Source organism: Loxodonta africana, chromosome 21 (assembly GCF_030014295.1).
Source record: "Loxodonta africana isolate mLoxAfr1 chromosome 21, mLoxAfr1.hap2, whole genome shotgun sequence".
In the NCBI taxonomy this organism is placed as follows: domain Eukaryota; kingdom Metazoa; phylum Chordata; class Mammalia; order Proboscidea; family Elephantidae; genus Loxodonta; species Loxodonta africana.
The window spans coordinates 29,593,280-29,619,115 of record NC_087362.1 but is presented as its reverse complement, the minus strand read 5'-3'; the positions used below and the strand labels follow the sequence as shown (position 1 = coordinate 29,619,115).

General features: G+C 48.4%; 1 protein-coding gene across 21 annotated transcripts in view; it reads right to left on the bottom strand.

Annotated features, from left to right (window-relative positions):
* Positions 1 to 1,021: 1,021 nt before the first annotated feature.
* ANKRD11 (ankyrin repeat domain containing 11) overlaps positions 1,022 to 25,836 on the bottom strand; it is a 281,034-nt gene continuing 256,219 nt past the window's right edge. For 18 of the 21 annotated variants that reach the window (XM_064273643.1, XM_064273645.1, XM_064273646.1 and 15 more), the window contains 6 exons: positions 23,793 to 23,940; positions 16,606 to 23,243; positions 15,528 to 15,626; positions 15,303 to 15,446; positions 14,173 to 14,265; positions 1,022 to 10,617 (listed from right to left, as the gene is read on the bottom strand). In XM_064273643.1, the coding sequence (XP_064129713.1) occupies positions 10,432 to 10,617; positions 14,173 to 14,265; positions 15,303 to 15,446; positions 15,528 to 15,626; positions 16,606 to 23,243; positions 23,793 to 23,940 (7,308 nt within the window). In that variant the 3' untranslated portion in view covers positions 1,022 to 10,431. Of the gene's footprint in view, positions 10,618 to 14,172; positions 14,266 to 15,302; positions 15,447 to 15,527; positions 15,627 to 16,529; positions 23,244 to 23,792; positions 23,941 to 25,836 lie in introns of those variants that run through there. The other 3 variants (XM_064273647.1, XM_023558051.2, XM_064273649.1) reach the window with 2 other exon arrangements.

Sequence of the window (25,836 nt, the reverse complement as noted above, 5' to 3'; positions counted from 1 at the left end):
ATATTTAGGTCTTTGATCCATTTTGAGTTCGTTTTTTGTGCATGGTGTTAGGTGTAGGTCTTGTCCCATTTTTTTGCACATGGATATCCAGTTATGCCAGCACTGTTTGTTAAAGAGACTCTTTTCCTCATTTAACTGACTTTGGGCCTTTGTGAAATATCAGCATGCTCATATGTGGATGGATTTATATCTGGATTCTCAATTCTGTTCTATTGGTCCATGTATCTGTTCTTGTACCAGTACCAGGCTGTTTTGACTGCTGTGGTGGTATAATAGGTTCTAAAATCAGGTAGAGTGAGGCTTCCCATTTTGTTCTTTTTCAGTAATGCTTTACTTATCTGGGGCTTCTTTCCCTTCCATATGAAGTTGTTGATTTGTTTCTCCATCTCATTAAAAAACGTTGGTATTTGGATCGGAATTGCACTGTATCTATAGACCGCTTTCGGTAGAACAGACATTTTTACAATGTTGAGTCATCCCATCCATGAGCAAGGTATGTTTTTCCACTTATGTAGGTCTCTTTTGGTTTCTTGCAGTAGTGTCTTGTAGTTTTCTTTGTATAGGTCTTTTATGTCTCTGGTAAGATTTATTCCTAAGTATTTTATCTTCTTGTGCTATTGTAAATGGTATTGATTTGGTGATTTCCTCTTCGATGTTCTTTTTGTTGGTGTAAAGGAATCCAACTGATTTTTGTATGTTTATCTTATGTCCTGATACTCTGCTGAACTCTTCTATTAGTTTCAATAGTTTCTTGAGGCTTCTTTAGGGTTTTCTGTGTATAAGATCATGTCATCTGCAAATAGAGATACTTTTACTTCTTCCTTACCAATCTGGATTCCTTTATTTTTTTATCTAGCCTAATTGCTCTAGCTAGGAGTTCCAGCACAGTGTTGAATGCGAGTGGTGATAAAGGACATCCTTGTCTGGTTCCCGATCTCAAGGGGAATGCTTCCATAATCTCTCCACTTACGATGATGTTGGCTGTTGGCTTTGTATAAATGCCCTTTATTACGCTGAGGAATTTTCCTTCTATTCCCATTTTGCTGAGTTTTTTTTTTTTTTTTTATCATGAATGGGTGTTGAACTTTGCCAAATGCCTTTTCTGCATCAATTGATAAGATCATGTGGTTCTTGTCTTTTGTTTTATTTATATGATGGATTATATTGTTTTTCTAATGTTGAACCATCCCTGCATACCTGATATGAATCCCACTCAGTCATGGTGAATTATTTTTTGGATCTGTTGAATTCTATTGGCTAGAATTTTGTTGAGGATTTTTTGCATTTAAGTTCATGAGGGATATAGATCTATAATTTTCTTTTCTCGTGGTGTCTTTACCTGGTTTTGGTATCAGGGAAATGCTAGCTTCATAGAATGAGTTTGGGAGTATTGCATCCTTTTCTATGCTCTGAAATACCTTCAGTAGTAGTGGTGTTAACTCTTCTCTGAAAGTTTGGTAGAACTCTGCAGTAAAGCTGTCTGGACCAGGTCTTTTTTTGTTGGGAGTTTTCAAATTACCTTTTCAATCTCTTCTTTTGTTATGGGTTTATTTAGTTGTTCTACTTCTGTTTGTGTTATTTTAGGTATTTTAGTGTGTTTCTAGAAATTCATCCATTTCTTCCAGGTTTTCAACTTTCTTTGAGTACAATTTTTCGTAGTAATCTGATAGGATTCTTTTAATTTCAGTTGGGTCTGTTGTGATGTCGCCCATCTCATTTCCTGTTCAGGTTTTTCGTTTACTCTCCTGTTTTTTTGTCTGTTTGGCCAATGGTTTATCAATTGTGTTAATTTTTTCAAAGAACCAGCTCTTGGTCTTGTTACCTCATTCAGTTTTCTATTTCATTTAATTCTGCTTTAATTTATACTATTTGCTTTCTTCTGGTGCCTGAGGGTTTCTTTTGTTTTGCTATTTGTTCAAGTTGCAAGGATAATTCTTTGATTTTGGCCCTTCTTTTTGTATGTGTGCATTTATTGATATAAATTGATCTCTGAGCACTGCTTTTGCTGTGTCCCAAAGGTTCTGATAGGAAGTATTTTCATTCTCATTGGATTCTGTGAATTTCTTAATTCCATCCTTAATGTCTTCCATAACCCAGTCATTTTTGATTTTTTTTTTTTATTGTTCAGTTTCCAAGTGTGTGATTTCTTTTCCCTGCTTTTTCTGTTACTGGTTTTTACTTTTATGGTCTTATTGTCAGAGAAGATGCTTTGTAATATTTAAATGTTTTGGATTCTGCTAAGGCTTGCTTTATGACCTAATATGTGGCCTATTCTAGAGACTGTTCCATGTGCGATGGAAAACAAAGTATACTTGGCTGCTGTTGGGTGAGTGTTCTGTATATGTCTGTGAGGTCAAGTTGTTTGATTAAGGCGTTTAGATCTTCCGTGTCTTTATTGAGCTTCTTTCTGGATGTCCTGTCCTTCACTGAAAGTGGTGTGTTGAAGTCTCCTGTAATTGTGGAGCTGTCCAGCTCATTTTTCAGTGTTGTTAGAGTTTATGTATCTTGCAGCCCTGTCACTGGGTGCATAAATATTTAATATGGTTATATCTTCCTGATATACTGTCCCTTTAGTCATTATGTAGTGTCTTTCCTTATCCTTTGTGGTGGATTTAACTTTTAAGTCTATTTTGTCAGAAATTAATATTGCCACTCCTGCTCTTTTTTGATTGCTGTTTGCTTGATATATTTTTTCCATCCTTTGAGTTTTTGTTTGTGTCTCTAAGTCTAAGGTGTGTCTCTTGTAGGCAGCATATAGGCGGATTGTGTTCTTTTATCCATTCTGCCAGTCTCTTTATTGGTGTATTTAGTCCATTTACATTCAGCATAATCATGGATGAGTATGACTTTAGTGCTGTCATTGTGATGTCTTTTTGTGTGTGTTGTTGACAGTTTTTTTCCCACTTAATTTTTAGTGTTGAGTAGTTTATATATTGTCTTTTCTTCTTATTTGTTGTTTTTGATTTTGTTTCTCTGCTGAGTCTATTTTTTTCTTGTATTTCATTTTGATGAGTAGGATTGTTAGTCTCTTTTGTGGTTACCGTAATATTTGCCCCTATTTTTCTAAGTTTAAACCTAACTTTTACTTCTTTATATCACCTTGTCTTCCTCTCCATATGAAAGATCTATGACTACATTTCTTTGTCACTCTTTATTTTCTTCAGTGTTGTCTTCTTTTACATAATGACATCGCTGTTTCCCTCTTTTGGGCATTTTTTTATCTTGATTTATTTTTGTGATTTCCCTGTCTGGGTTGACATCTGGTTGCTCTGTCCTATGTTCTAGTCTGGGGTTGATATCTGATATTATTGATTTTCTAACCAGAGAACTCCCTTTAGTATTTCTTGTAGTTTTGGTTTGGTTTTTACGAATTCCCTAAACTTCTGTTTATCTGGAAATGTCCTAATTTCACCTTAATATTTAAAGACAGTTTTGCTGGATATATGATTCTCGGTTGGCAGTTTTTTTCCTTCAGTGCTTTATATAAGTCACCCTATTGCCTTCTTCCCCCACATGTCTGTCAGTTTGTCATACAGTTTGGGGCTTGCATGTTGCTGTGATGCTGGAAGCTATGCCACTGGTATTCAGATATCAGTACAGTCACCCATGGAGGACAGGTTTCAGCTGAGCTTCCAGATTAAGACAGTAGGAAGAAAGACCCGGCAATCTACTTCTGAAAAGCATTAGCCAGTGAAAACCTTATGAATAGCAGCAGAACACTGTCTGATCTACTGCTGGAAGATGAGCCCCCCAGGTTGGAAGGCAGTCAAAAGATGACTGGGGAAGAGCTGCCTCCTCAAAGTAGAGTTGACCTTAATGACGTGGATGGAGTAAAGCTTTCAGGGCCTTCATTTGCTGATGTCGTACAACTCAAAATGAGAAGAAACAGTTGTAAACGTCCATTAATAATCGGAACCTGGAATGTCCAAAGTGTGAATCTAGGAAAATTAGAAATGCTCAAAAATGAAATGGAACACATAAACATCGATATCCTCGGCATTAGTGAGCTGAAATGGACAGTATTGCCCATTTTGAATTGAACAATCATATAGTCTACTATGCTGGGAATGACAACTCGAAGAGAAATGGTGTTGCATTCATCGTCAAAAAGAACGTTTCAAGATCTATCCTGAAGTATATATAGTGCTGTCAGTGATAGGATAATATCCATACGCCTACAAGGAAGATCAGTTAATACGACTATTATTCAAATATACTCACCAACCACTAGGGCCAAAGATGAATAGAAGATTTTTATCAGCTGCTGCAGTCTGAAATTGATCGAACATGCAATCAGGATGCATTGATAACTACTGGCGATTGGAATGTAAAAGTTGGAAACGAAGAAGGATCAGTAGTTGGAAAATATGGCCTTGGTGATAGAAACAATGCCGGAGAGTGAATGAATTTTGCAAGACCAACGACTTCTTCATTGCAAATACCTTCTTTCACCAACATAAACGGCAGCTATACACATGGACCTCACCAGATGGAACACACAGAAATCAAACTGAGTACTACATCTGTGGAAAGAGACGATGGGAAAGCTCAATATTATCAGTCAGAACAAGGCCAGGAGCCGACTGTGGAACAGACCATCAATTGCTCATATGCAAGTTCAAGCTGAAACTGAAGAAAATCAGAGCAAGTCCACGAGAGCCAAAATATGACCTTTAGTATGTCCCACCTGAATTTAAGAGACCATCTCAAGAATAGAATTGATGCATTGAACACTAGTGACTGAAGACCAGATGAGTTGCTGAATGACATCAAGGACATCATACATGAAGAAAGCAAGAGGTCCGTGAAAAAACAGGAAAAAAAGAAAAGACCAAGATGGATGTCAGAAGAGACTCTGAAACTTGCTCTTGAGCGTCGACCAGCTAAAGGAAAAGGAAGAATTGATGAAGTAAAACAACTGAACAGAAGATTTCAAAGGGCCTCTTGAGAAGACAAAGTAAAGTATTATAATGACATGTGCAAAGAGCTGGAAATGGAAAACCAAAAGGAAAGAACAGGTTTGGTGTTTCTCAAGCTGAAAGAACTGCAGAAAAAATTCAAGCCTCGAGTTGCAATAGTGAAGGATTCTGTGGGGAAAATATTAAATGATGCAGGAACTATCAAAAGAAGATGGAAGGAATACACAGAGTCATTATACCAAAAAGAATTAGTCGATATTCAAGCATTTCAAGAGGTAGCATATGATCAGGAACCGATGGTACTGAAGGAAGAAGTCCAAGCTGCTCTGAAGGCACTGGTGAAAAACAAGGCTCCAGGAATTGATGGAATATCAATTGACATGTTTCAGCAAACAGATGCAGTGCTGAAGGTGCTCATTTGTCTATGCCAAGAAATATGGAAGACAGTTTCCTGGCCAACTGACTGGAAGAGATCCATATTTATGCTTATTCCCAAGAAAGGTGATCCAATCGAATGTGGAAATTATAGGACAATATCATTTATACCACACACAAGCAAAATTTTGCTGAAGATCATTCAAAAACAGCTGCAGCAGTATATTGACAGGGAACTGCCAGAAATTCAGGCCGGTTTCAGAAGAGGATGTGGAACCAGGGATATCATTGCTGGTGTCAGATGGATCCTGGCTGAAAGCAGAGAATACCAGAAGGATGTTTACCTGTGTTTTATTGACTATGCAAACAAAGGCATTCGACTGTGTGGATCATAACAAACTATGGATAACATTGCGAAGAATGGGAATTCCAGAACACTTAATCGTGCTCATGAGGAACCTTCACATAGCTCAAGAGGCAGTTGTTCGGACAGAACAAAACTGATTGGTTTAAAGTCAGGAAAGTTGTGCGTCAGGGTTGTATTGTTTCACCATACCTATTTAATCTGTATGCTGAACAAATAATACGAGAAGCTGGACTATATGAAGAACGGGGCATCAGGATTGGAGAAAGACTCATTAACAATCTGCATTATGCAGATGACACAACCTTGCTTGCTGAAAGTGAAGAGGACTTGAAGCACTTACTAATGAAGTTCAAAGACCACAGCCTTCAGTATGGACTGCACCTCAACATAAAGAAAACAAAAATCCTCACAAGTGGACCAATGAGCAACATCATGAGAAACGGAGAAAAGATTGAAGTTGTCAAGGAATTCATTTTACTTGGATCCACAATCAACAGCCATGGAAGCCGCAGTCAGGAAATCAAAAGACGCATTGCATTGGGTAAGTCTGCTGGAAGGGACCTCTATAAAGTGTTGAAGAGCAAAGATGTCACCCTGAAGACTTAAGGTGCGCCTGACCCAAGCGATGGCATTTTCAATCACATCATATGCATGTGAAAGCTGGACAATGAATAAGGAAGACCGAAGAAGAGTTGACGCCTTTGAATTGTGGTGTTGGCGAAGAATATTGAATATGCCATGGACGGCCAAAAGAACGAACAAATTTGTCTTGGAAGAAGTGCGGCCAGGATGCTCCTTAGAGGCAAGGATGGTGAGACTTATTCTTACATACTTTGGACATGTTGTCAGAAGGGATCAGTCTCTGGAGGACATCATGCTTGGCAGAGTACAGGGTCAGCGGAAAAGAGGAAGACCCGCAACAAGGTGGATTACACAGTGGCTGCAACAGTGGGCTCAAGCATAACAACGTGTGTAATGATGGCGCAGGACCGGGCAGTGTTTCATTGTGTACAGGGTAACTATGAGTGAGAACCGACTTGACAGCACCTAACAACAATAACATTGCCCTCTTGCCTGCATGGTTTCTGTTGAGTAAAAAAAAAAAAATCTGTTGAGTAGTCCAAGCTTATTCTTATTGACTCTCCTTTTCATTTATCCCTAGCTGCTCTTAGAATTCTCTTATCTTTGGTTTTGGCAAGTTTGATTATAATATGTCTTGGTGACTTTAAGATTTTCCTTATGTGGAGTGTGCTAAGCATCTTGGATAGATATCTTCTCATCTTTCTTGACATCAGGGAAGTTTTCTATCAACAAATCTTCAAGATTCCTGTCTATCTTTTGTTATTCCTGCCTTTTCTGGTATTCCAATCACTCGTAGGTTATTTCTCTTGAGAGAGTCCCACATGATTCTTAGGGTTTCTTCATTTTTTTTTAAATTTTTTATGTGGTTTTTCTTCAAATATCTTGGTGCCAGGTGTTTTATCTTCAGTCTCACTATTCTTGATTCTACTTCAATTCTGCTCCTCTCACTTTCTACTGAGTTGTCTAATTCTGTGATTTTATTAATATTCGGAATTATCACTTTTTAAAATTGTGGAATATAATAAAACCAACCAAAAACCAAACCTGTTGCCATCCAAGTCATAGCGACCCTGCAGGACAGAGCAGAACTGCCCCAGAGGGTTTCCAAGGAGCGCCTGGTGGATTCAAACTGCCGAGCTTTTAGTTAGCAGTTGCAGCTCCTAAGCACTCCACCACCAGGGTTTCCATAACAGTGTCCACTGAATTATTACAAAGCAAATCACCATGCAGTCAACACCCAGGATGAGAAATAGACTGTTTCGCCCCTCCTGTTCCTTCTTTCCAGTTATTATCCCTCCTGCTCTACCAAATCATTGAGGTCTAACATTGTAATTTTATTTTCCCTGCTCTTGAACTCTACATAAATGGAATCATACAACTTACCTTGTGTGTGGCTGTTTTATCTTCATTGTTATATGTAGTCCTCAACTGGGGGTGGTTTTGTCCTCCAGAGGACATTTGTTAATGTCTGGAGACATGTCTTGTCACAACCTGGGGTGTGCTACTGGCATCAACCGGGTGGAGGCCAGGGATGCTGCTTGACACCCTATGTGCACAGCCCCCGCCCCAGCCCCAGTCAGGAGTGCAAGGCAGAGGCATCCTGCTGGGTGGTATTGAACTATAGGAGTACTACAGTTCATTTTCCATTCTTTTGTTGGACATTTGCTTCCAGTTTTTGACTGCTACATACCATGCAACTATGCACCTGTCTGTGAGTGACTTTTTGAGCAGTGAGCATGTGTCTGCTGGTTCTGTGCCCAGCAGTGGGGCTGTCAGGTCAGGTCAGTGCATGGCCTTCTTAGACTACCTCCAGATGTGGGCCAGCTGACAGCAGCATGCAGCTGTGACTGGGTGCTAACTGTTGCCCCACCCCCATGCAGAGGGAAGCCACTCACCTGGAAGGTCTTTGTTCTCACCCTGCCACCGGTTGGGGGCTTACACAGGTTGATTCAATTATTTAAAAAAAAAAAAAAAGAAAAAGCAGGGCTTAAAGTGCGTTACCGTAATAAAGTTTGTGATTTAGGGGGAAAAAAATACAACTAGCTCAAATTAGTGCATGCCCAGAAAAACATATTGGGGCCTCTGGCCCCAAGTATATAAATCAAGGTGGGAAACTGGCCTAGCTGGGTCAAGGTTAGCCCTTGAGGAACCAGAAGAGAGCACACAGAGATTTCACATACAAAGATGGTGAGGATTCAGGAGAGGGGCCCACGGCACCCACCACACTGCTACCCCCAAGAAGGCCCCACAGAGGGCTCATGAAATCTCAGTTCTTGGCAGCAGGGACCCCCTTCTGTACTGTGGCCCTCAGGTGGTATCCCAACTGAGACCTGCGGGACATCCGTCCCTGTGACTGGCCACCTCCCAGGCCTTGTCCATGTAGACTGGGCCACTGCCCTTGCCCCAGATCCTCTCGGATGGGCGCCTCATGAAAGAGGGGCCCTGGGCTTCAGCAAGGACACAGGTTCAGGACAGGGCTACAGGCAGGTCCTTCTCTCCTTGTCCAGTGCCCTGTGGAGTTGTGGGGGCTGGAGCCTGTGCTGGAGCAGGGGTATGGCAGTGCGGGCATCTCATTGCAGGAGCCCCTGGAAGGCTCTCAAGGATGGCCCAGGCACTCACCTGAAACGGCACTCTGCAGCGTGAGGCCTCGAGCTCAGGCCTGGCCTGTTGTGTGGTTCTCCTCCTCAGAAAGGAGACCGGGCAGCCATCACCACACAAGGGGTGGGCGTGGGAGGGAGCCAGCCTTCCTGCTCCTTCAGGCAGGGCATCACATCAGGTCCTGTCTGGCAGAAGTAATGCAGAGTCCCACCCACCCAGGCCTGCTGAGCCCCAATCTGGGCTGGGTTTAAGGTTCTTTTTGGAGGGAGGCAGGGAGGAAGACCTTCCCAGGGTGCTGCCAGAGGGAGTGCCAAGGAGCAGATGGCTTTTGTGAGCTAGTGTCAAGGAAGAGGCCACAGATCTGAGGTGACCTGTGTGGCACTGGGCAAATCCCCTCCCTTGCTGAGTCCTCTCTGGTTCTTCCAGATCTCATGGGCTGCCCCAGAACAGCACGTTGCAGGATGGCCTGAGAACACAGGCCTGTGCCTGGTGCTTCTGCAGCCACACTGCCCTCACTGGGGTCTGGGTGCTGGCCCGCCTCAGCTCCTTTGGAGAAAGTGGACACCTCCTGTCCACCCCATTCCCAAACACAGTATCCCAGTCTCACCTTAATTTAAGGCCTGGAGGCTGGGAGAGAAAGGCAGTGTTTCAGGTTAGAGGCAAAACTCTGGAAAGATGGTCTGAAGTGTTCAGGTGTGGGTGGCACGGCTTGTCCTTGAAGATGGGACCGTGCATCTGTGGCCCTACTGTTCTGGGGGCGAGGGGATTGGCTGTGGTGACTGCATGTGTACTAAGAGCATTTTAATTAATTTATTTATTTCTTTACACATAACTGAAAGTGATGTTACAGTACATAAGTTATTTACAACTGTGCAGTAATGTGTTGCAAAATAAATTATCTAGAAGGCAGCAAAAGTACATTGTGAATGTGTATAAAACTGTACAGCGTTTACGGGATACACTTTTTATATGATTATTGGCTCTGTAGTGTTTCAAGTTATGTTCTCAGAAAGAGAAACAAAATGCCCAAGATTAAAGGAAAAAATATACAAACCACGTGGATTTGACTCCATTAAAAACACAATCAGAAGAGTCCTGGCTCCGTGTCCCCTCCCCCACCGCCAACCAGTGCTGGGCGGATGGGTGGTCGGGCCCTCGCTCAGCCCAGCGTCCTCACCCCATTTGTGCCCGCCGTGGCTCTGTGACCACAGGGGAGAGGCCTTGGGGGTCGTCTACCTCCTCCAACCTTGAGGTCTTTTGTCCGTGAGAGGCGACGCGTTGATTTTTTTCCTGTAGTTGATCAGAATGGAACAAGAATCTAAAAATGCATTCCTTCCTGCAACTGCGACCATGACTGCAGTTGCTGGAAACAAGGATCCAAGAGCGGCCCCCAGAGAGGTGACGCTGTGTCCACATCCTGCCCATCCCTGGGCCTGCCCCTGGCGTCCATGTCGTAGTCGGCCGGGCAGTGTGAACAAAGTGCAGTCTTCCCCTTGGCTCCTCCGCCTGACACGATGCGCCTCCCTGCTGCGCGGCCGACAGCACCGTGGGCGTTCCGGAGGCCCATGTCCTCGCGGTCCCATCACCGCGTCACGCCGGCAGCAGCACAAAGTCGTCGTTGACATCGACCATGGGCACGTAGAAGGAGGGCACCTCGTTCACGCACAGGGACTTGTGCCCCGCAGGGTCCAGCTCCTGCACCTTCAGCTGCCACTCCATCCTCTGCACGGCGTTCAGTGCCGCTGCTTCATGCTGCTGCCGCATCAGGAGGCATGTCTGCAGACGGACAGATAGCGGGTGAGGGGAGCAGAGCCTTGGCCCAAAGGACCCACCGCACACAAAGAGCTGCGGCAGGGCTGAGCAGCACAGGGAGGGGCTCTGACCTGGGCCACCCTCTTGCTCGGGCAGATGGTCAGCTGATAGTGGTGGCTTCTACTTCATTCCTCAGCCAAGGTGAGGAGACCCTGCCCCCTGCCTGCCCCTGGCCCCTCTATATGCCGGGTCTCTTCTTCTGCCCCAGTGAGAGATGGTACTTGGAGGTGACACTGATGAGGGGACACCCAGGGAGTCCCTGCTCAGCTTGCCACCCACCGCTGGCTGCCCAGAGTACCTTATTAGAACTTAGTAACAGTTTGGCTTTTGTCGTTTCTCATTTTACAATTATTTTATTTACAGCAGTGATATTGGTTTCATTTGCATTTATAGCAGGAGCTGTATCTTTTAAAAACACATCTAATTTTTAAAAGGGTATCTAGCTAAAAGATAATATTTAAGTATTTATATGAAATGGGTAGAAAAGTGAGTTCCCTGCAACTCCAAACCAAAAGGAGTGGCCATCATTGGTGGCAGTGTGCCCGGGTGTCCCTGTGGCTCTAAGACTTGCCTTTGTACATCTCAGTGGGATGTGGCATGAGGGCAAATACCACAAAGTTAAATCGAAACATCGGTAGTAAAACCTGAATGGAAAGGTCAGGAAAGATGTGTGACTTCAGTAAGGTGCTCCAGCTTTGTCCATCAAGATGGCTGAGAAGTCCCCCCGACCCCGCTCCCACCCGCTGTGTTCCCAGGCGGGGAAGTTGTGAGGGAGCCTGGGGCAGCTCTCAGAACCCTCGGATGAGAGGAACCAGAAGCCAGACCGAAAGGACCCTCCTCGCCAAACCTGGGACAACTAAAAAAATTAAAACCCACAAAACTGGGACCACTTATGAGCCCATTAGGAGCCTCAATGCGGATAGCAAGAACACACTTGGGTTACTCCTCAAGGCAGCCATTCCACCTATTCCTTCTTTGGAGAGCTGAGACTAAAGGGAAAGCGTTAAAGGAATAAGGGAACTGACTTTCAGAGGATGATGGTTGCTGTTGATGGGGGCCTTCCTCACCGTGGGTGCCAAGTGCCATACTGCACTCAGGCACTGATGGCTCCCCCAGCAACTCAGACTCACGAGGGAGGCCCGTGGGCCAGAGCCATGGGCATGTCTGGGTGCTGCCAAAGCAGCAGGAACTGGCTCCTTCCTGGTCCCCAAAGATGTAGCAGCCCAGGACCCCACAGGGAGGTAGGCATGTGTGTCTCCAGGGCACACTTGTCGCTTGTGAGGTGGTCTGGCCCATTTGGATTTGAACCAACTCAAACTTGGGAGCACAGGGAGCCACCAACCATGGTCACAGATGCACTACATTGGGGCTGGTTGGCATGGCTCACTGCTGCTGGCTCTTGTTCAGCTAAGGATAAACAGCTTCACATTTTTAAACCACTGAAAAAACAGAAGAAGAATGATGTTTCATGACATGTAATGATTACATGAGACTCAAATCTACGCCAATCAAGAAAGTTCTGTAAGCACACGCCATGTCCATTGCTATGCTGGCTGTGGTAGCTTGTGTGCTACAAGCGCAGGGTTGACAGCTGTGACAGAGTCTGTGTGCCCCGCAAAAATATTTGCTCTGTGGCCCTTCTCAGAAAAGATTTGCTGAGCTCTGCTTTTAGGACATAAGCAGATGTGAGTCTGCTGTAAAAAATGGGCGGGAGCCTGGGAGGTGTGTGCGCCACTGGTGGAGTGGGCCACGCTGGAGGCATCGGGGGAAATGTCATACTGACTGATGCGCTAATGGGCTGTCATGGTGTCTAATTCACTTAAAAATGTTGTTAGTTGCTCTCGATTTGTGGAGACCTCGTGTATGCAGAGTAGAGCTACTCCATAGGGTTTTCAAGGCTGTGACCTTTCAGAAGCAGATCACCAAGCCTGTCTTCTCAGATGCTGCTGGGTGGGTTTGAACCACCAACCTTTCGGCTAGTAGTTGAGCGCTTAGCCATGACTCCTTACTTTAAAATAATTCACAGAAATAATCATGGCAGGTGGTGGTGTCTTCTCCCTATGTAGATTCTAAACCATCCTGAGCCCACCTCAGATAGACTTGCCCTCCTCCAGGCGAAGTTCTCAGGAGCCCACACCGCCCATAGCTACCTGGTTTTAACATCACTCAGGGCTCCACCTTGTGGCTGGGTTGATGCGCTTTCTGGGCTGCAGTTCACTCACTAGACTGTTCAAATGAATTTTTTTGTACATATTTTTGCATAACTATTCTACTTAAGTTTTAAATGAGTAAAAGTGAAATTTCTAGGTTAAGTGGTAAAAACATTTTGGAATTTGGTACCTACTGTCTGTCTATCCAAAAACACCTGCCAGTTGGCCCTTCTCCATCCTAGCCAACACGCCCACTGCCTTTCGCACAGGATCTTGCTTTGTGCTTCTGGAATCACTGGTTACACGGGACATCTGTCTGCAAGGCCCAGCATTTTGTGGCCTTCCTTATGAACTGCCTCTTTACAGACTCGGTTCATTTTCTTCTTTTTTATTAGTTTGCACACTAAGGAAGTTAAACCTATGTGGCATGTACAACGTACAAAAGTCTAACTTTAATGTAGTCAAAACTTCATTTATCTTTTTTAGTAAAGTCTTCTTTGGCGCCCTGGTGGTGCAGTGGTTAAGAGCTCGGTTGCTAACCAAAAGGTTGGCAGTTCAAATGCACCAACTACTCCTTGGAAACCCTGTGGGGCAGTTCTACTGTCTTATAAGGTTGCTATGAGTCAGAATTGATGGCAACTTTTTTTTTTTTAAAGTCAGCTATTACCTATGGCTCAATTTAAGACTTAAGCTTTTGATAATCTAGAATAAATTTTGGTGTTACGAGGGATGTTCTGTGGGGTGGCCCAGGGTGAGACGCACAGCACTTCCCTCTGATCGTGTCCACAGTGGATTATATCCTGTTGTACTGCCTTGTCTGACCACTCTAAGGCCAACATCTTTCTGTGTTATCACTGTAGCAGCATACTCCTGGGTCACTGAATGTGGAGACTTGGGTATAGGTGCATCTGGGAGACACCAGCTTGCTCTCTAAGAACAGGGTATCCCATAACTGGGATTTGGGGGGTCTGGATCTCCTTCTGTCTTCTCTCCACGAATTCTACACCGTGGAGTAAGAATCAGACCAGGTGGAGAAGGCCCCAGTCTCAGCAGGCTGGGCTTGTCCACTAGGCCACTGCTACTCATTTCTGAAGGTTCATTTTGTAACCCATTAATTCTTATGGGTATTCTAGCCTAGCGTCTGGGAGGCAGGCCCCTGCACTTATCAGTACTCCCAGGGCAGGCGGGGGTGGCAGTGGGGACGGGGACCTTGGAGAAGGGTTCAGGTAGGGTCCAGGGCCTGACAAACACGGTTTGGTTCAGCAGGTGACAGGAGCTGTGTCCTGCACGTCACGGCAGAAGAGACAACACTGAGCAGCCCTCATTTCTTTACAGCAGAGGACCTGCCCTGGGAAGCAAGGGCACTGACCTTCATGCGGTCATACTTGTCATCCACATCCTGCAGCCAGGAAATGAACTGACGTGCGTTGAACCGATCTCGCACCGACTTATTCTCGTCCCCCTGCCAGAGAAGTCAAACATGGGAGGTTTTATAAGAAGTATAAGGAAGAACGTGGGTGATGGCTACAAAAACGTGACTTTGATGACTGGGTTCCAAGGCCTCTCTTCTTGAGTGAGAAGAAAAGCTGCAGCATCTACCTGCAGTCACATCGGGTACGGACGGACACATGACTGTAGGTGGACGAGTAGGCAGGTGACACACGCTCCATCATGGAGCATAGGGTGTCCTCCCACCTCCTCCCAAAGAGCTGTGGTTAAGATGTGCAGGAGACCTGGCCTTTTGGGGACACGCACAATTGCTGTCACCCCTACAAGCCACAGGCCCCTTCCAGACCCGCCCTCGTGGGCAGTGGCACTCAGCATGGCACTTCAAGCCAGAGAGCGCCCTGTAGGCAATGGAAGCGAGGTGCCATGGGCTCAGCCCATCTCCGCAGCAGGCCTGGGAAGGCATCAGGGCTTGTGGCAAAGCCAGTGATGGCACCTGGAGAGGCTGTGGGTGGCTCCGAGTGTGCTGAGGGGGTGATAGCAAGTCAGGAGGGGCTGCACACTGCTATCCTGATTTCTTCTAGTCAGCTCCTGTGACCTGTGATGGGGGGCGGCGCGTGACCAGCGAGGTATGGCACAAAAGGCCCAGTGGATACACACAGATCGTGGGGGACTACTGGGTCAGGGCCACCCCCAACCCTTGTTTTACACAGAAACTGATGTCTTGCCCTTGCCTGATGGTGTGTTAGGGGAAAGTCTCTTTGCTAGGCTGGAGTGCTGCAGCCTTGGGGAGGGTCACACACATTTCCTTACACAGACCCACTGCACAGACCCACACAGGATGGCTCTTTCCTGCCTTCTCTTCCTCTCTCTGGCTAAACTAAGGCTAAGAAGGCTGGCCAGTGCAGGGCTGAGGGAACACGGTGTAGGCAGGTGTGGGGTTTGGTTGTTTCCAGCTACATTGCCTTCTGCGTGCAGCCAGTCCCGGGAAGGCTGCACAGTTTGCTGTGGGGAGGGGGCTGCAGGGATAAGGGGCAGTAGGGAGGGGCCCACCTGGCTCTCCAGGGGCATGTTGTAGACCTCTGAGTCCAGCAGCATGGTGCAGGCGCTGAAGGGCACCGCCTGGTTTGCGATGGTCCTCGCCGCCCGGCAGTGCACCCGAAGGATCTCCTGCTCGCAGGAGACGATCAGCTTTTCCTGAAGGGAGGAGGAGCAAGTGAGCCAAGGATATCACCAAGTGACCATGCCACGGCCAAGGGCCCCTTTGCCAGGCCTTACCCGCTCAATGCTATGTTGCAGGCGGAGTTTCCCACGCACGGCCTCCTGCTGCTTGAATAGCTCCTTGAGCGGCTCCGCCAGGGACGGAGGGGGCGCAATCTGCAGACACAGAGAGGAAGGCCTTGGTGTGGCTGTGGGCACGGACACACCGTGCAGTGTCCCACACAGGAGGGTGAGCAGGTGACACACGCTCCACCCTGGAGCACTGAAGAGCCGACAGCCCTGCGCCTAGTCACGTACTATGGGCTTTTGCTGAGTCCCCTGTGTTGGTACCGACACAGCCCACATCACTGTCCTTTTAAAACATGACTGCTCTTAGAGTGAAATTCCTCAGATGGGTAGTGGTGAGTCATTCATGGTTACTTAGGAGCCAGCAGAGATGCCAACTTTCAGAAGGCTTTGGTCCAACAGACAGGACAGCACCCACGTGTATGGTATACAGACTGAGACTCCCTGATACCTAGCTGGGCCGGCAAGAAGAAACGGCTTGTTGTGATGATGTAACTATTGTCACGTTGCACACTGTTCTCAGAGAACGAGCACAACACACACAGGGCTTTTACCGAGGGGACTGAAGTAGCCAGGGAATGAAGTCAGTGAGTGATGCGATGTGAGCTGGCAACCATGCAAAGGGAAGCAGGGGAGCATGCTGGGCTCAGACCCTGGGGTTGACCACGAAGGCCCCCAGGATGCAGAAGTGCCTGGGGGTACTAGAGGAGGCCAGGGGCCACATATACAGGCTTCGGCAGGAACGAGGTACGGGGGGGTGGGTGCAGAGACAGGAGTGGGGAGTGGGCATGCACAGCCTGCAGAGGAAGCAAGATCTGACCTGTGTGTTGAGAACAGACCCAGGTGGACCCAGGAGCAAGCGGCTGGGCTGGCGGGGGGGGATGGAGGCAGAAGTGTTTGCGTTTTCCAAGTGCTGAAAGCACGGGTGGTGGCAGGATTGGGGGAGGGCGGGTCCTGGGGCCAGTAAGACACCAGCAGAGTGTGGGCACTGACCTGTGATCACACAGCACCGTCACGTCTCACCATCCGCCCCAGGCCCTCAACCCCGCGTGGCCTTGGGAGGACTCACCACTGGGATGTGGAGCTTGCTGAGGGGCTTGCCGTCCAGGAGGTAGGAGCCCGTGTACGTGACGTACTCGGCGTAGCACTGGGGGGCCTGCGGCGTGATGTAGCATAGGATCTTCCGCTTCTCCTCTATCTTCTTCCGGATCTGCAGGTACTCGAAGTAGGGGTTAGCCCTGTCGCTGTGGTAGGGCTCAATGGCGTCCAGCTTGATGGCATCCACGATGGCGGCCAGCGTCTGCTGGATCATCTCCCGCGTCTGCTGTGTTGACGTATTCATCTGCTGCTGCAGCTGCTGGCTAGAGCGCTGGAAGCGGCGCTTTCGAGGATGCTGGGCCTGGGCGTCCTCGTCCTCGGGGACGCGACCCTTGGCCCTGGTGACAGGGGCAGGAGGTGGAAGCTCCTTCTCAGGGGGCGGCGTGCCCTGCTTGTTCTGGTTGGCCAGCATCTGTGCCCGGTTCCTGGTAATGCGCTGTGGGATCTCCTCCACTCGGGGTGGCTTCGGGGCTTCAGCCGGTGGCTTGGGGGCTGGATCTGCTCCTTCGGACTGGATGCTGCCAGGGGGGACTTCCGCCTGGGCAGGGGCACGGCCAGCGCTGTTGGGGAGGCCTGCCCCATCTGCAGTGAGAGCCTGGGCTGTGACATCTGCAGGGGGACTGTCAGGGGCAGAGTGGGGTGCCACTGGGGGGTCCACTGGCTCTGCCTCCTCGTCCCCACCTCCTGCTGCATGGAGCTCGGTGGGGACTGGTGCAGGCACCAGGCTGGGGCCCAGGTCCTCAGGGGCCCTCTCTAGTGACACGTCCACTGCTTGCACCACAGCTTCCAGAGGTACCTCCACCTTGGGCTGGTCTGCAGGCACAGGCTCGGTGGAGAGCTCTGTGGATGCCTGGTCGGCTGTTGGGTGCTGTTCCTCAGTGGCTGATGTGGGGAGATCCCCCCCACTTACAACCACGGGGGCCCCTGGAGGTGCCTGCTCTGGGGGAATGACAGGACTCTCGTCCATAGGTTCTGTCTCCACATCTGAAACGTCTTTCGTTTGAAGCGGAAGTTCTGGCAGTGAGAACGGCCCCAGGTCTAGGTCATCTTCAGGGTTTGGGAAGGGGTCTGGCCAGGGGACTGGCTCCTCCTGACCCAGGGCAGAGAGACTGGGGTTGTTTTCCAGGTAGTTATTTTCTAGAGGGCCCAGGGCCTCAACCTGAGTTGCGGCGGCCACACACGCAGGCTCGGGGGGCGCATCAGGAGCTGTCTCCGCAAGAGGCTTACAGTCACTGAAGAAGGCCTGCAGCCCAGAGGGAGGGGCATATGGGGCTGGCTCCTCTGACGGGGAGACCTCCACTGGGACCGCTTCGACCACGTCCTCCTTGACCTCTTCGAGCCCTGGCTCAGGGACTGACAACGGGTACGTGAGTGGAGAGACTGGGTACGGGGGCTCTGTAGCAATGAAGGGCACGGGGGTGGTGGGATGCATGGGCTCCGTGGGGCAGAAATGTTTGGGGGACTCTGGAAATCTCTGTGGGGACTTCAGCAGCAGGTCTGCCCCAACAGGGGGCCAGCTGACAGGGTTCTCGGGGACACCCCCGACGAGGGTGGAGGAGAGGGGCTGCTCGGAGGCAGCGGGATGTGCCCACTCGCCTGGGTCCTCCTCCGTGATAACAGTGCTGAATGGGCCCTCATCGGCAGCCTCCAGGTAGCTGGGCTCTGGGGGGATAATGGCGGCCGTGGCTTGCTGGTCCTCTGTGGCATCTAGAGGGAGGCCCAGGTCAGGGGGCAGGGTCCCTTCCAGGGAAGGGGCTACCAGCTCGTCCCTATGGGAAGGCGAGGACTTGGCTTGTAAACTTGAGAAGACGCCCTCCGGGGACGGTGTGGCGTTAACCACGGCTGCAGGAGCACAGTGCAGAGCCTCCCCTTTGGGCGAAGGGACCCCATAGTCTGGAGAGTAGTACCCGGGAGACAAGCAGGGGAACTTCTCCGGGGGAGCAGGAGCCTTGTCTTCTAGCAGGTGCCGTGCTGGTGAGTCATAGCTGGAGGTGGCGGGGACACTCTGCTGCCGGAAGAGCTTGTCCCCAACACTGAACTCCTCCTCAGGGGTCCTGCGCGTGTCCACGGACACTGAGCGGTAGAGGCTTGTGGACAGAGTCCGCGTTGGGGTCTGACTGGGGTTCTCCGGAAGGCTACTCGAGGCAGTTGAGAACCTGTCAAAAAAGGAGGGGGAGCAGGCGCTGGCAGGCGTGCTGACAGGCATGGGCATCATGTGGTGGGAGTCGGTGCAGTCGAAGATGAGGTCGGAGTAGTCGTCAGCGCTGCAGGATGGGGTGCGGGGGGTGTGCATCACCTCCTCATAGCTGGGGCACGAGACCACAGAGGTGGGAGTGGGCACTCCAGTGGGCCGGCTCTGGTCAGGCCTGGGGGAGGCTGGCAAGACCTCTTTCATCTGGGGACCCGCCAGCCAGTCCTTGGGCTCTGAGCCCGCTCCCAGGAGCATTTTACTGTCGGCAGGGGGTAGGGTTGGAGCCAGCACAATGGAGTCCTTGAGCTTCTTGTCTCTGAGCTGCACATCCAGCCCTGATGGCTTTTTTGTTGGGAGCTCCAGACTCTTCTTGCGCATGTCCTCTGCTGACTTAGTCTTGTCTTTGAGCTTTGGGTCCCCAGACCTGTGCCTCATCTTCTCCATCTGCTTCATCCTCTCCTTGTGCCTCTTGTGGCGCTCCTCAATCTCCAAGTCCTTCTGTGAGAGCATCCTCTCGAAGCTCGTCATCATCAGGTCGCCATCTACCAGCAACTTTTCTCGGGGCCGGTGGTCTTTCCTGCTGGGGTCTCTGGATGGCGGCAGCTTCTCGTTCCCATTGCTGATCTTTGCCAAGTCGCCCTTCTCCTGACTCTCCTTGAACTTCTCCTTTGGCTTGGCTTCTCCGAGTCTCAGGGTGTCCTCCTTGGATTTGTCTTTAAAATTAGAGTTCGGGGGGTTGTCCTTGTCTTTGGCTCCAGGCTTTGGCTCGTCCTTGTGGTGCCTCAGGAAGCCATCCGGATGCTTTTCTCGGTGCTTCTCCTTTTCATCTCTCCACTTCTCCCTGTGCTTCTCTCTCTTCTTCTTCTCTTTCAGGATGCTGATGGCACTGGACCCAAAAGGCTTTAGTTCTTTTTCTATTTTCTTGGAAGGTTCTCTTTCAGAATCATTTTTATCTTTCTTTTCAGTAGAAAACAATTCAATGGTTTTCTCTAACTCATCTTCTATATCTGCTTTTGTATTATAGGAAATGCCGTAAGTGTCCCCATCCAGGAAGTCTTTTTCATACTGGTTGGAGTCCTTTCTACTGCCCACCTCCTTATAGTCCTCACGGTCTTTCTTCTCGGCCTTTTCTTTCTTCCCCCTCTCTCGGTCGTGGCTTTTCTTTGATGAGGATGAGGAGTGTCTGTGTCTCTCCTTCAGCTTCTCCTGCAGGCAAGAGCCCTCCCTGGCCTTCTCCTCAGGAGGCTCTGTGAACGACACCTCCAGCAGGGCAGTTGGCCCAGGGTCCTGCCCTCTGTCAGTGAAGCTGTCGGATGAGATCTCACTAATTTTATCGTTGGAGTCTTCTCTGTACTCATGCAGAGCTTCTTCTTCCAACTTTTCCAATAAACTTTTTTCCATCTCGGCACTTTTTGAAGACTTCCTTTCTTTGGAATGTTCCTTGTCAGATTTCTCTTTGTGCCGGCTTTTCGCCTTGTCTTCTACCAAGTGCTTCTTTTCAACCTTCTCAGGGAGTTTTTTATTTTTCTTTTCTTGAGTAGAGTCAACTGAAGTTCTGTCTTTCCTGTCCTTGTACTTTTCTGTGGACTCTTTATCCTTCTTCTCTTTGTGTTTTTCAAAGATTTTTTCTTTTCTGTCTTTCCCTCCTTCAGTGACTCCTTTGTCCTTTTTCTTGTCCTTGGATTCTTTATCTTTCTGCTTCTCTGAGTGCTGTTTATCAGAGGAGTACTTCCGGTGCTTTTCTGAGGGGTAGGGCTCCTTCCCCTCCTCCCTGTCCTGTGGGCCCTCTGCCCTCTGCCCTTCCCCAGCCTCCCCGAGTTTGAACCCACTGGCAGCGTATGTGTCTTTTTCATCTTCACTTTCGTCTGTGAATATGTCTGCGATATACCAACTTTTATCTTTACCCTTTTTTTCATCTTTTTTTTCAGAGAAGTCTTCTGAGAGAATTCCAGGGAAAGTCTTCTCCTTTTTTTCTTTAACTTGATCAAGAGAAGTTTTTCTTTCTTTGTCTTTGCTATGTATATCTTTATGTTTTTCCTTAATTTCTTTTTTCTCCTTAAAACATTTATCAAATTCTTTGTCCTTCTGACTCTTTTCAAGGATAGATTTTTCATTCTTGTCTTTGTCACTGGACTTGTCTTTATATTTTTCTGATTTTATTTTCTCTTTCTTTTCCTTATCAATGCCATCCTTCTTGTCTTTTTCTTTCACTGAATGATGCCTTTCCCAAGACTCCAGACTTTTCACAAAGTCAGAGTCAGACTTGTCTTTGAAAAAACTGTCACAGCTGAACTCTTTAAGGCCCTCTCTGTAGGCCTCCTCCGGCTTAGCTCTGACTTCTTTCCTTTCCTTGGCGCTCTCGAAGGAGTCCTTTCTGTCCCTGCAGACGTCGCTCAGGTCCTTGTCTTTCCGCTCTTTGGCTCCATCCACAGACTCTTTCCTCTTCTTATCCTTCTCTGACAGATAGCTGGGGACGCTTTTATGTTTTTCAGTTTGGTCTTTTCTTTTTTCAGCATTTTTATCCAGATAGTCCCTGTCTTTCTTTCTAAAGAAAGCATCTCTGTCGCTGCGTCTCTCGCTGTGGTCTCTCTTCTCCCTGCTCTTGTTGTCCCGCCTCTTCTCCTTCGAGTCCTCTCTCACCGTCTCCAGGATGAGCTTGGCCACAGAGTCGCTCTTCATCTCCCGGTAGTCAGGCACTGGAGAATCCCAGCTATCCTCCCCTTTGAAGTCAAAGGATGAATCGGACAAGTCAGAAAACCACCGTTCCTGCTGGTCATCAGAGAGGCTGAACTTGCTGTCTTCGTTCTCCAGGAACTGATTTTTGTTACAATACTCGTCAAAAGCAGAATCTTCCCTATAAACTTTTTCTTTTTTGAGTTTGTCTTCTTTGAAAGTTTTCTCCTTCTCTTTTGACGTTTTGTCCTCTTTTAAATCATTCTTTTTCTCTAGTTTTGAGGGCCTGTCTTTTGACTTTTTCTTTCTTTCCTCTTTGTATAGCCTCAGCTTCTCCTCCTTTGGAGACTTCTCCTTCATCACTTTCTCCTTTTCTGACTTGTTCACGCGGTCTTTCTCTTCTCGGAAACATTTAGTGATGTCTTTACTCAGGTCTTTGATTCTCTTGAGTGATTTCTCATCTTTGGAGACCTTTATTAGCTCATCTTTAAATAACCACTCTTTTTCTTCTGACTTCATTTTGCTAAGTTTCTCTTCTTTCTTGAAATGGTCTCGGTCATGCTTTAACGCCTTTAGCTTGTTTTCAGTGGGAATATCATTGTCTAGGAGTATGGCCTTGTCGGGCTTTTGCTTTGAGTCCTCATATTCATAAGTGAAACTTTTCAGTTTAAGTTCCTGGCTGACTGAACACTGTCCTTTCTCCTTGTTTTTGTGTTTATGTTTTGTTTTGTGTTTTTTGACAACCTTCCCCTCCTTGTCTAGCTTTGGGATGGCTCCATCCACGCTGGTGTGGAACGCACTCTTCTTCTCAGAGAGCGTGCCCTGCAGGCCACTGGCTTTCCTATGCTCCCGCTTCTTCCTGACAGGCTTCAGGGACTCCACGCTGGAGGCCTCTGAGGAGCAGTCAGACTCACTCGTCAGCCGTGTCCTTGTGGAGTCCGACAAAGAGCTAACCTCCGACCAGGCAGGAGAGGAGATGGTTTTCCAATTGTCCGTCCTCCAGTGCTTGGAGTGCTGGTCTGTGTGGTTGGGGTTATGCTTCTGGGAGGCAGTGCTCCCGTGGGAGGAGGTGGAGGAGGCAGAGAGCGAGCTAAACAGGGAGGGGTCCTTCAACACCAGTGGGGACCCTTTGGTGCAGCCAGAGCTGCCAACGGAGCCATCATCCTCGTCACTGCCCAGGGGCTCACTCTCAGACTCAGAGGAGCAGAACTTGTCACTCCTTTTTCCAAACCGAACTTCTTTGCCTTTTGTTTCTTTCTTTCGCTTCTTTTTCACTTTATTTTTTTCTTTCTGCTGCTTGGAATTAGAAGACTCTCGTGTTTTATTACTGGGCAGTATTGTGTGTGCTGACAGTCTCAGCTTTTCTCCTGTCCCCACGGTGACACTTACCTCCTCTTCGTCTGACGTGTCCGACAAGATGCGATGTGCGGCTTTCTTTGGTGCAATTGTGTTGTTTTTAGTGTAACTTTTGACTTCCATTTTGGGTATAGAAATAAAACTGTTTGACTTAGTCTCTTTTCTGTAATCCTTTTTTAACAAGTGCTTATCGTCCACAGGAGGGACCCTGTCTTGCTCATCGTCCTCATCAAACTCGTACTCGTCTTTGACGGGAGTCACTGTTTTCTGGGGCTCTGGGTTCTTGGCCTTGTGCTTCAGGCCCTTTTCAAATTCAGAGTCTGTGTTATTGCCATCCACTGAACTGGAAGGTGCGAACGAGGGGGCGTCTTCCTCCTCAGAGCTCTCTGCTGGGGAGAGGGGGAAAGGTGTCAGAAGGCAGGCTCAGAACAATGTTCCCACTCCCAGACACAGAGGGCCTGTGGAAATTCTGCTCCATGTGCAATCCCTCCAGGGGCCAGTGGGGCCAGCCTCCCACGCCCCTCTGGTCTTGGCCTCTGGAGAAGCAATAAACTTGATTTATTTTAAGTCCAAGGCCAACCACTGTCAGAAGGAAAATCAAAGAGAGCTTTGCTCAAAGATACACCAGGACAGGACAGGCATCGTGAGAGTAAGACCTGTGGGTTGCCTGGGAATGAACTCCCTGGGCTGAATGCTCGCACAGCCCAGAGATTCCATCAGCAGCAGGCATACGGGGAGGACCAGGAGACCCTGGGTGAGACGGTGCAGGACCTCATGGACACACTAGGTTGCTGCTAGTGTCACTCCAGTAAAGGAACCTCCACTGCTTTGGTGCATCACACAGCCCTGCTCCCTGCTCCCTGCTCCCACCTCCCTAGCCTGCACTGTCACACATACACCTGTGCCTCAAACCCACCCACCCCTGCCCAGTGCCTCACCAGTGGAGCTTTCTTCGCTGGAGGTGTACGTGCCCTTGCCCAGCAGGAGGTTCACCATTGTCGGGGAGTTGGCGACTTTCAAAGGCGTCTCGCCTTTCCTGTTGCTTTGCTGAGGATTACCTCCATACCGTAACAACAATTTCACTACCTGTAGAATGGTAATAGCCTTGTTAGGAAATTCTGAGAAACATCAACTACTCTATCCTATATGTGTTAAACTGCAACCCACTGAGGGACCTGCTGTCCCCAGGGGCCAGCCTCTGTGTGGTGTGTTCAGCCAGCTCCTCATCTGTGTGTGGGATATCCAGGCTTCTGGCCCTCCTGGTCCCTTCCAGGAAAAACAGTCCCAGCTTCTTGTAAGTCCTCTTATCCTCCCACATGTTCTTAGCCTGTGTCTTCCTCACAGCGGAGCCGCCCACCTTACTGGGAGGGGTCATCTCACACAGGCTTTCCTGCAGCCGCAGCATGCCATGTGACCTTGCCACTGGCACCGAGTCCTATGAGGAGATGGCAGGGTCTAGCAGTTTGGGTGGGGGAGGCGGTGTGGAACAGAGGAGACAAAGGCAGCATGTCTCCAACACAGGTATATTTTCCATTTTTGCTTACACAGGAAGGAAAATCGCCTCTTCCTCATTGGTTTTACTCAGATAAGGATGGTCATGAAGGACAAAGATTCAAGGTGACATCTTAACAGCTCTATTCAGCTGTTCATTTAGTGACCTCAGGTACAAATGGGAATTCGGCCTCACCTCAGTCCATTACTCCAGTCTGAGATTGGAGCATTAAAGTAATCTCAGTAAAGATCAACGTAAACCCTCCTCACTCACAGGCTCTTCATCAGGAGATTACGGGCTGCACTGTGTGATCAGTGCAGAGCTGTCCACAAGTAGCAGTTTCCTATGGCTGCTGTCACAGACGACCACAGACTTAGTGGCTTCAACAACACATATTTGTTGTTTCTCAGACCTTGAGGTCAGAAGTCCTAAAATCATTTTGTCAGCAGGGCTGCATTCCTTTCTGGAGGCCTCAAGGTGGGTCCATTTCCCGTTCCTTCGGATTGATGCCAACTATAAGACTGAGCTCCCCAGCTCCTGCTGGCTGTCTGCCGAGGGCCATCCCAGCTTCTAGAGACCTGCGCAGGTGTCCTTGGTGTGTGGCTCTTCCTCCCGTCTCATCACTCTGACCCAGCTGGGAGACCTCCACTTTTAAGGACCCTTGTGAATATAGGGGGCTCACCATCTCAAAGTCCTTAACTCAACACGGCTGCACAGTACTTTTTGCCATGTGAAGCCACATATTCACAGGTCTGAGGATTAGGATGTGGATATCTTCGGGGTCTGTTATTTTGCTGACTATATCACGTTTCCACAGTCTTTGACATCTTCCATAATAGAAAGTTTAAAAACATATGAAAGCATACAGATTTAAATAATGACCCCTGTTTTCCATGTTCCTCTGGGGACCAGCTCCGTCACTCACCCCAGCTCTGTCTTACTTCAGCAAAAAACCTGTGCACTACTCCCCCCAACCCCAGGTACCATATCATTTCACGAAAATATTTCAGAACATATCTCTAAAAGGGCCCTTAAAAAAACCACAATGCCATTATCTTACCTAAAAAATTAACAGTAATTACTTAGTATCAAATACGCAAGCAATGTTCAAACTTCACCAATTTTGTTACAGTTGGTTTGAACTAGGATTTCAAGTCCCATAGGTCGCACCTGGTCTTGAGTCTCCTTTGACTCAGAGCCCACCTCCCACTTCCTTCCCGGCTGGCCTCGTGCTGATAGGCTCCAGTCAACTGACTGGGACTGCTGTGCACCTCATCGCAAAGGCAGCAGATGGGTACATGGTGAGCAACTGGCACTGTTGCCCTCACCACACTTGGCCCTCTCCACAGTGGCCTGGAGGTAAGGTCAGGAGTCCCTGGCCCTCGCCATACTGCCCTTGATGTCTAACAGGACAATAGGCATTGGGGGTATCACGTGCACTTCCTGCATCACCCTCCAGAGGGACTCCTCCTTGGCAGGGGAGGCAAAAA